The following is an 11099-nucleotide window of genomic DNA, read 5'->3' on the forward strand; positions in this document are numbered from 1 at the left end:
GAGGTAATCATAAAAGATTCTCTAGAAGGACCTGAAAGTTATATCTTGAAACACTGAGAATTTTTACATGAGAGGATTCCATACTTAATAAGCTTTTCTGTGAATAGGTCGGTAGCAGTAGTAAGAGTAATAACTAACATTTATTGGGTGATTTTTATGTTCTGAGTATATTTATACGTATTTATTAATTTTCAAAAATACCTTATGAGGTAGTGACTGTTACTGTTTCCAGCTTCCAGATGATGAAGTCAAAGTTCAGGGGGTTAAGTAGCTTGCTTGGGGTCACACAGTTAGAGGTGGAGCTAGAATTCAAACCTGCATTTGTAAACAGTAGACCATTCTCTTCTGATGAACCGGTGTGAAAGTAAAAGATTCGAGAAGGAAACTCGGGTGTTGTCACTCATCAGCTAAGTGACTGCTGCATATTGTCACCTTCTTCACCTGTACGATTCAGATTTGTACTTCAGCAGTGTCACAAGTAGCTACCTATGTTGTTGTGTGCCTTTGATGCCATTTACGAGTGACCGAAATTGATATTTTGCATCTGTGGTTTACTGGACATGACTCACTGTCTGTGTCTCGTATAAGGTGGTGAGAGAACGTTTGGCACGTGTGTAGCTGATCAGTAAATGCTTCCTTATGCATTTATGTGTGTGCGTCTCTGTGCATTGTAGTTTTGTTTTTTTTTAAACATTGGATATGCCACAGGAAAATGAGAGATATTCAACTATTAAAAGATGCATACATGCATAACCATATTATTAATTCCATTTGAAAAGGAATTTTAGGTGTCGAAGACTTCTTTCCTTTATGGAAATATAATACTATCTAAGGCTTGAATTTACCTGAGAAATCACATTTTGAAATATAATTTAGCATGTCCTACGATAAGCAGTGAAAGAGAATTGGTATAGTGATTGTCCAGAGGCTCAAAAAATAGATAAATAAATAAAGTAAAAAGACATTTGAACATGGCAGCTGCACTCTATTAGAATCCCCCTTTCCAAATTTACTTAATGTACTTGAAATATTAGTAGTACACCTTGCTTAGGGCAAGAATCAGACAAAGAACCAAACTTGGAACTTCAGAGAAAATGAGGATCCATTGCTATGTATGGTTACTTCCTACTTTGATTTTGTGGAGCTAGAAAAAGAATGGTGACAGTAAGGAAATCCACTTACTAGAGTTATTAAAACCAGAGTTTCTCTAAGAGCACCAGCGTTCATCAAATACAGCTATAAAAACATCTATGAAAACCTCATGTTTTTACATATGTGGAGCAACGATGAGATCTATGACGGGTGTTGTTTTGAAAATCAAATTAGAAACGTGTAGAAAGTACCTTTCTCATAGTAATTGAATCTGGAATATTGAAGTAGTAATACACATTTTCTTAAAATACATATAAAAAGAAAACCCCATAAAACAGTAGCAGGTGTTGAAGGAAAAAAACCCAATGTGTTGATTGAGAAAAGTTACGGGAAAGTTAGAAGTTTTCTGTATCAGTTAATTTTTGCTAGGCTGTGCTACCGTAGGAACCTCAAAAGCCTCAGTGACGCGTGACAGCAAGTTGATTTCTTGCTCACAAGCATTTCTGCAGCACCTCCTGGGATGACATTCTCACAGGAGGGGTGAAGATCAGTACTGGGGTCCCATGGCGCCTCCATGAAACATTGGCTCAGAGGTGGCATATGTCACTTCCACTCACACTTCATTGCCCAAGAAATCACATGGCTGAGCCCAATGTGAGTCGGGTGGGTATTTGGGGTACGAATAATTACAGTGGATGCTGGGAACAATAATGCAATCTACTGAAGTTAGACTCAAATGTGGGTGTTGACTGTCGTGATGATGAAGTAAGTGACTGAAGTCTGCATCTACTTTATGTGTTATAGTAAGGGCCACAGAGGATGACTGTACCAGCAGATGCATAAGTAGCCATCTTAAAGAACCTAGTGCACACTGAAGTATTTAGGAATAAAAGGATATGATACATGCAACTTATTCTTAAGTGGTTCCGAAAAACCAGATGTGTGTGTATGTGTGTGCGTGTACTTGTGTGTATATATGTGTGAGGAGGGAAGGCTCCCATGTATGATTGTACATGTGCACGTATAAATGGAGCAAATTATTAACAATTGATTATTCATGGCAAAGAGTTCTTTGTACCATCTGGCAGCCATTCTGTAAGTTTGAAATTAAATCGTAATGAAAACTTAAGAGAGCGAAAAACCACCACCTCTGTCCTTTATCTCCCCAACCCCTGGGCCCTCTGCCACCTATAAGAACGTATGGGGAGAACACAATATGTATGGAAGATAGCCATGGATTTGGGAATGGATAAAAGAATGAAGGCTTGAAAAACATTTAAAGGGGCTGGGTTGAGTTCTGGTTCCATCATTTTTTCAGTGACCTTTCTATACTTGTTTTTCTGAAGATGATAGCACCTGCCTTGTCAAGTTTTGCCTTGTAGGGTTAATATATGTAAATCACCTACAACAGTGCCTGGGACATAGGTCATGTTCATTTAATGTCAGCTGCTCTCGTTATAGTTGCTACTATTGTATGGGGGGCCCAGCCGCCCAGGTAGTGTCGTCCTTCTCAAATGTTGACACCTCTCCCTTAAATAAATAACCATTTCTTCTTAGCATATATAGGATAATCTTTACTGAAGTTTTTTTCTTCCTTTAAGTGTCCTTAATTACCTCATAATGTGAATTGGTGTGATCAGATATGTTTTATTTTCCCAATATCTGGCTTAAATGAGAAGATTGGACCTATTTGGAGAAAGGTTACTAAATTGGAACAGTGAACAGTCTGAAGATTCCTATATTTTATTTTATTTTATTTTATTTTATATTTTATTTATATATTTTTAAAAATTTTTTATCATGTTAGTCACCCTACAGTACATCATTAGTTTTTGATGTAGTGTTCCATGATTCATTGCTTGTGTATAACACCCAGATTCCTACCCTTTAAATTGGGGTGATGAGGTGGAGGTAGAAAATGCATGTTTGGAACATGGAATGGGTTTTGGGGTTGGGGGGGTAAAGTGAATCAGGTGCTGGTGCAATAGAAAGTATGTGAAGTTTTCAAAGACAAATGCAGAGTTCTTTAAAATTTTCCCTAAGGCCTTACACGGCACTTGAAAAGGTGACACTTTTTCTTAGCTTCCGAATGCCAGTGCATTTGCTGTTTCAGGAGGTTGGTGACAAAAGATCCTAGCTGTACTTATTCAGAAGGAACAATATTTTTAATTTTTTAAAAAATAATTGTGTCTTTCTTAATTCTTTTTGATCTGGAGGCTAAGAGTTTCCATTGTGTTTGCTTACCTAATCTTGGACCGTCATGACACTATTTGGTGATGTCCCTGGTTGCGAATCTTTCACTCTTGCAGTGCGATTGTGCTCTGATCGAATCAGCCTCATCAAGGAGTGTATCTGCCAGTCCCCCACATGCTACAGACAGTCCACCAAGCTTCTGGGCCTTGCTGAGTTGCTGAGGGTAGCAGGTAAGTTTTGAATGCTGAATTGCAGAGTGTGGTTTCCATGTCATTCTTGACATCATCCTGTGCAAACATCAGAATATGTGCTTGCAGGGGTCAGAACGCTGCTTTTGAGCAAGGATTTATCTTTTCTGCAACGATCAGCATGTCAGAAAAACGTGTCCTCATACTGAGCTGCTGGTCCATCTGTCCTTTAAATGAGGACAGGCTCATTCAGGGTGCTAGCAGGTGGTTGTGAGGTCAGGGCTAGAAGCTGAAATTAGCATTTGTGACCAGAAAGCTTAAGAAAAGTCAGCCCTACTGTTCACCTTTGGTGTCCAAATGTGGTGTGATATTTTTGAATTTGAGCAATTTCTTAGAAGCATTTGTGCATTTGTTATTTGGTGGGGTTTTCACCTAGGTGATCGTGCTTCATCTTCTATTAAATGGTGGTGATGGTGGTATTTTTCTCACTTTACAAGGGAAATTGAGGATCAGAGAAGTCCAGTGTCTTGCTCCGCAGGGTTAAATAGCAGACCTTGGCTTCCAAGGAGAGTCTTTCTGACTCTACTTTTCGTGCTTCGTTAACTGAACTGTTCTGCTTACCAGAGTCTCTTAATCATTTTCTTTTCTATTTTTGACTTACACTTATATCTACAAGAACGGTTGTTGGCCAGGCGCACCCGGGTCGGTCGGTTAATCGTCTGCCTTCCGCTCGGGTCATTATCCTGGGGTCCTGGGATTGAGTGCTGTGTTGGGCTCCGTGCTCAGTAGGGAGTCTTCTCCCTCTCCCTGTGCTCACCACCGCTTGTGCTTCTCTCTGTCTCAAATAAATAAAACCTTTAAAAAAAAAAAAAAAGAACAGTTGTTGGCCAAATGTTTTATAAGCTGTGGTTTGAAGTTAGATTCGTCCAAACCACATATTATAGACTCAAAAGTAAACAGGATTTCTGTTTCTATGTTGAACTTGTAAAAAATATATATAGTGTTTTTAGGGGGCATACATTTATTTTATTTTTATTTTTTTAAAGATTTTATTTATTTATTTGACAGAGCCAGCCAGCGAGAGAGGGAACACAAGCAGGGGGAGTGGGAGAGGGGGAAGCAGGCTCCCAGCGGAGTAGGGAGCCCGATGCGGGGCTCGATCCCAGGACCCTGGGAACATGACCTGAGCCGAAGGCAGACGCCTAATAACTGAGCCACCCAGGCGCCCCGTGGGGACATACGTTTATTAATGTTTTTAAATCCTCATATAGATGACTCATTGTCAGAGTCTGTAGTTTTAGTACATTTTCCGGCGTCACTTGTCCAAAAGCAGAGCATTAGCATCTTTACCTGTGGGTCTGTTGCGGCTTTGGAACCCATCACCCGTCATGAGGCATCCTGCATGACAGGGGATAGATTGATGTAGGTCAGAAGGCTGCTTCAGTCCTGATTGTCCCACACACTTGCAAAGTGACTTTAGCCCCAGTTTCTGTCTCTGGAGGATGGGAATGATACTCCCAGGCTTCACCCTCCCCGTTTACAAGACCCTGACCGAGTTAATGCCTATAAAAGCACCTGGTAAACTTTGAAGCACTCTGATCATCAGGGAAGATTTTCACAAGGAAATTTTGCAGAAACTAATGGAGCAGCTCAGGGATGCTATCAGCATTTTTTATGTACCTACGAAGACCAATTTCCATTTTTGTCCTGTGTCATGTTGACAAAGAAACAGGAATACCCGTGATGTTGGTAAATTGTAGGAATTTTTAATGGGATTAACAACCTTTCAGCCCCCTTCTCAACTCTTTTTACCTATTAGCTCTTCCACGATGTACAGCAGCCTTTGTTAGCTACATTTTACAGATGAAGAAATGGAACCAGAGACACGTGCTGGGGAGTATCACTGTGCTGGGTACTTGGGGTACAAGATTCTGGTATCACACAGCTTCTGCCTTTTGGGAATTCAGAATCTTGGAGGGCTGAGGAAGCAGATCATTATGCTATATAGCACAGGACAGGATGTGTACCTGGCTTCTGAATACAGATATTATAGAGTTTGGAAGAAAGGCAATGCTAATATTTTGCCTGGTGAGGAAGGTAATTGAAAGGGGGATCACAAGGCTGGTGCCATTTATCTGAGGCTTGTAGGGTGTTCTGGTTATCTACTGCTGCTTTATAAACCACTCCCAAGATTTAGTGACTTTAAAACAAAATCATTTAATATTTATCTGTCTCAGTTCTTAGAGGTTGACTGGGCTCAGCCAGGTAGTTTAGGATCTTTTATGAAAATGCACCCAGATAGTGTCTAGGGATGGATTGGCTCATCTCAAAGGTTGCTTTACTTACATGTCTGGCAGCTGGACTGGGAAGACTTAAATAGCTGGGGGATAGAAATAGCCAGGGCTGAGTCTCTTCTTTGTACGGTTTCTCCTTGTGGTCTTTGTGTATGGTGGCTGCAGAGTACCATGACTTCTTACATGGTGGCAGAAGGCTTCCAGAGTCCACATTCTGAGAGCACCAGCAAAAGCTTCATGGGGTGGAGTAAGGGACAGGCAGGGCTAGGCAGGGAGAGGTATGTAGGAGGCCATGGGATCAGGTTCACGAATTTAAAAATGCGGGAGATGAAAGGAAACCAGAGATAAGGGAACCAACCAGACCTTCCTGTCCTAGGTATCAGAGGTGAGGTCTTGTTATCACAGCTACTTGTGACCAAGAAATCACCAGACCCTAAAAAGGAAGTACGCCATTGAAGGTGTTATCACTAGCCCTTGCTGCATGGTGATATCAATAGAGATGCTAAAAGGATTTAAGTTCCCTGGTTGGCTTTATATAAAAGACCATCCCTAAAAGCCCTCAGTGGCAACCCTGTCGGGAACCTTCTCACTCCTGAGAACTTTTTTTCTATATCCTTGCTTAATAAACTTCTATCGCTTTACTCACTCTCCGTTCTCCACAAGATTCATTCTTCGACTCCGTGAGACAAGAACCTTGCTCTCCTGCATCAGGGTTTTCTAATCTAGCCTTGGAATTTGGGCAGTTTCATTGTCATCACATCTTATTCGTGAGGTAGTCACATGGGCCCTCCCGAGTTTAAGGGAAGTATATATGGGCTCTACCTGAAGGCTTCACTGGGCCTGAATGATCTGCTTCTGAGCTGGCTTACTCATTGGGTGGTTGGAGGAGACCTCAGTGTCTTCCTGGTGGTAAGAGGCCTCAGTTCCTTGACATCTGGACCTCCCTGTAGGATTTCTTAACTGTTCTGTCACCGTGACACCTAATTGCCCCTCAAGCAGCTGATCCATGAGAGAGTGAGGAGGAAGCTATAATGTCCTTTATGATCTAGTCTTAGAAGTCACACATCATCATGTCCACCTAATTCTGTTAGAAGTAAATCACTAACCAGCCCCCATCAAGGGGAAGGGCAGTGAGCTTCATCTTTAGAAAGGAGTGTCACAGAATTTATAGACATAGCTTAAATTATATTTCATATACTCAAAGTCTTGTTATGACACCATTAATCTTCTCTTTTTCAGACTAAATATCTAAATCATCTTCTTTAACAGATGTCTTGTCAGGCCATACTCTTGATTGTTAAGAGTTTGTTTTGTTTCGTTTGTACTATTTTTCTAGATCATTCTTTTAGCTATTTTTGGTTATATTTTTCCCTTTACCCACCTGTTCAGACTGGAACTTTCTAGAATTAAAAGCAGTTAAATATTTGAGCTTTGGACTCCAAGGTGACTATTTAACCCATCTTCATATAACAGTTTACATTAAAAACAATAATAATTCTCATTTTATGCTTTTGTACTTGTCTAAGTCACTTCTTAGCAGAGGTATGATTCTTACTTATAATGTGAGGAGATAGGAATAAAGAAGTTAATTTATTGAAGATTTCGCAGTTAAGAAGTTTCTCCCTTTGAATCCTTTACTCTTACTCTTTTTTTCCACCCTTTCTTTTTTGGTTGTTGGATGACGGTAATCAGTGGACCCTTACTTAAAGTCAGCTAATTAGGGGATTTATTTATGTCTGCAAAATATCTTTGCAACCTATTCAAGTTGTCTTATGAAAAAAAGTATCACCCCTGGCACTTTTCATTTTTGATTTAGATATTCTGAATAGATGTAGACATTTCAAGAGTATTATCTAGGAAATAGGTTTTATATTAAGTGTGATATGTGCATTTATTATTGAGAAACTTTTTACATATTCCATTTCCAGTGTTACATGTGAGTGTTGCAGAACATGGGTGTGTTATTCTAAAATAATAATATGAATCATAGTGTTTTACCATTTTTAAAATTAGCTTAGGCCAGTATGTGGATTTTATTTAAACCCATGCAGCACAGGATAGAGATTAATAGTGACATATTTTAAAACCTTCATTTAGACCTTTCTGTGATATGTTTATTTTTTTCTTCCAAATACTGAAAATAATTTTAAGGTTTCATTACCTCATTAAAATATAAAATGTTTTACTTTTTTTTTTAAGTCTAAGTATACAAATTGTGTTTATGTTGTAACTTTGAATTATTTGTCTTATAATTGAAAATTACATTCTGGATAGAATCTCTACTCATTTCTTTGAGGATATAGTTTTTTGAGCCCCAGTTATGTGTATGACTTGGTGCCAGGTACTGAGAGTTTAACAAGGAAGGAATCCCTGTATTCAGAGAGCTTAAATTCTGATAGAAGATGTTGATTTTTAAGGTGATAATTTCAATAATTTGGTATTCACAGAATGAAAAGTAAAGGAACATGTAGGAGGGACACCTAAACCATCTGTTTCTTGTGAAGAAATCTTGGTAGAGATGTCAGAAGGATGTAACATCTAAGTTGACTTCCAAGAATCTTCTTGAGAAAATTAAGATCTTTGTATTAACATAAACTGAATTTTGGTATGTGTTCTTAGAGTCTAGATGCTTACTATGATAAATAAAAGTTCATACTGTTACAGAAACTATAACATTCTATCCAGTCTGTGTGTTTAAGTCTCCCCCCTCCCGCCTTGTATTTGTCATTTATTAATTACAGTTAGAAATAGAGGATTCCCCAGGCAAAATATAAAAGAAATAGCAAAAAGTTTCAAGTTCTTGTTGGGAGGAAAACTTTTTCTGTACCCATTTAGGTTGGAATGGTTGGTCTGGGGCTAATACTAGTCATTGATCTCTTAGGAGACTGAAAGCTAATTCCAGGATTAATGAATAAGATTGGAAGGTCAAGTTGCTGTGACATTTGCCCTATAATATCTTTTAAAAAATCAGTCTAATCTCTACCTTTTTTTTTAAATTAATTTGAAACAGAATGTTAATGAGCTCTTTTGTCGATTGATGTGCCATAATCATTAAGTCATTTACATGTGTTTACAGGTGAGGACCCAGAAGAAAGGCGTGGACAGGTTCTGATCCTTTTAGTAGAGCAAGCACTTCGTTTCCATGACTACAAAGCAGCTAGTGTGCATTGTCAGGAGCTGATGGCCACAGGTGAAATAGACAAATTACTTAACACTTGGCTCAGGTTCTTTTTACATGATGAATAATGGAAAAGGTCTGTTCTGAAATCAATTGGCCTGATTGGGAAGCCAGCCACATTTTCTTCAAAAGACCTGAGAAACATTTTATGAGCCCTGATCAGTATGTACACCATGTGTTTACATATTAATATCAGTACTTTAATGGGCTTAGGGGTTACATTTTAGCTGAGATTTTGGTTGCTTTCTATTGCCTATTAAAAATATGCTCATAATTTTAAGAACGATTTTATGTAAAATATTTTATGCTTTTTCATGTATTTGTTATATCAAAGAAAATTTAAACATTTTGAAATGTCTATAATTCATGAATAGTTAATATTTCTAGTCTTTGTTTTTAAAGGGATAGCGTAGAGCTTTTCAAACTGATGTTGAGGAAATAGGAAGTAGTTTGCCATTCTTAAATTTTCTATATGGAAGTTCAGTCAGGTGTCTGAAAGATCAGATTTTTTTGTGGAATAATCTCACTATGAAACAACATATTCCACAGAGGGGTAGGAAGTGATGCTGCCTTATCACAGGCTCTGTACTAAATGATATGTTTTCTGTATCTGTGTCTGAATATATGAAAGCCCAAGCAATCTTTTTACCTACTGTCTGTGCTTTCATAGTGAACGATTAAAAACGTAGTGCTTCACCTCATGATAACTCGGGGAGCTGTGCATTCAGGAGTTTGGCGCTTTTTGTAATGTATACTGTTAAAGAAAAATACTATTCTGACATTTCTTAAAAATGGTAAGGGAGACTTTATTCAGGGCTTTTGCAGTAGATGTTAAAACTATTGCAATAGGCAAGAGACATCAGACTTAACTCCAAATACAGAAAAGACAGCTGGAGACTTAAAGCCAAGGAGCATAGTGAGAGGTCAGTGGAAGGAAAATTCTGAGACATCAAATTTAGTGGGATTCTTGCTGACCTGACTTAACAGGATTCTTGCTGAAGGCAGGCCCAGGTGATCAGATTGCAAGGATGAGGGATGAGGAATTTGATCAGATATCAGCAGCAATCAGTTATCAAGGGTAGGAGAGTCTGTCTAAACGACCTTTGTAGGATTATTGCTAACATTGGACTATGCAGGCTCAGCCAGCTTGGGCCAAGGTGTGGTCCTAGTTGTGAAGAGGTTTCAAAGGAGTCTGACCAATAGTTGGTCGAGAAGAGAATTTTTGTCAGTACATCTGTGAAAATGTTTAAAACTCTCAATGCTTTATAACCTCAGCATTAAAAAATCAGTTTCATAAAAGAGCTACATTCTGTAATACTATGTTAATATTAACCAATTAGTATTAATATTAACAATCAATATTAGCTAATGTTAATATTGATTAATTAGCAGTAATTAGTTAATATTAACTAATAAGCTGATATTAATATTAACCAATATTGGCTTGGTAACATTCAGAATACTTATGGTGTTTTTGAAAAAACAGTGTGTTACTCTAAAATTATTTAGCGAGCTTTGTAAGAATTTTATTCCCACCAGGGTAGTACCTGGATTTTATGTACTTAGAGAAATTATTCTGACCAAGGCCTTTGTACTTAGAAAAAACAAACCCTTTCAAACTAGAGCTTAATACTTAGAAAAAACAAAACCCTTTCAAATTAGAACTCCTTCAACTACAAATAAAAATGTGTTTTAAGAATCTGGAGTATAGGTGGGGAGTTAAGATGACAGAGGAATAGGGGACCCCTTTTTCAGCTGGTCCCCTGAGTCGAGCTGGATAGGTACCAGACCAGCCTGAACATCCACGGAATCAGCCTGAGACACAGGAAGATACATCTGGATCTCTACAAATGAACATCTCCAGCGCTGAGTATTGAGGTACAAAGCGGGGAGCCGTGAAACCGCGCACAGATATCAGATGATAAACGGAAGGGGGAGGGAGCCGCCGCGTTCGGGTGCCGGGAAGCGGGTAGCCACCTGCACAGGGGAGCGGGGGGACTTGCGGACCGGCACCCATGAGAGAGCAGACTGGGACCGTGAGACAGGAACATCTGCGACCAGACTTAGGGCCGGAGCTTCGGAGCGTGCAGGGACGGCTGGCTTCTGGCGATATTAGAAACACAAAGGACAGAGACGCACCGGCAATGGAAGTGA

At 39.0% G+C, this 11099-nt stretch overlaps 1 protein-coding gene across 2 annotated transcripts in view; it reads left to right on the plus strand.

Moving 5' to 3' along the window:
* The window catches only part of NBAS (NBAS subunit of NRZ tethering complex), a 336415-nt gene that overhangs the window by 160852 nt on the left and 164464 nt on the right, over positions 1 to 11099 (plus strand). For both annotated transcript variants that reach the window (XM_034659882.1, XM_034659883.1), the window contains 2 exons: positions 3402 to 3515; positions 8844 to 8957. In XM_034659882.1, the coding sequence (XP_034515773.1) occupies positions 3402 to 3515; positions 8844 to 8957 (228 nt within the window). The remainder of the gene's footprint in view (positions 1 to 3401; positions 3516 to 8843; positions 8958 to 11099) is intronic.

The sequence above is a fragment of the Ailuropoda melanoleuca genome, chromosome 4 (genome assembly GCF_002007445.2).
Source record: "Ailuropoda melanoleuca isolate Jingjing chromosome 4, ASM200744v2, whole genome shotgun sequence".
Lineage (NCBI taxonomy): Eukaryota > Metazoa > Chordata > Mammalia > Carnivora > Ursidae > Ailuropoda > Ailuropoda melanoleuca.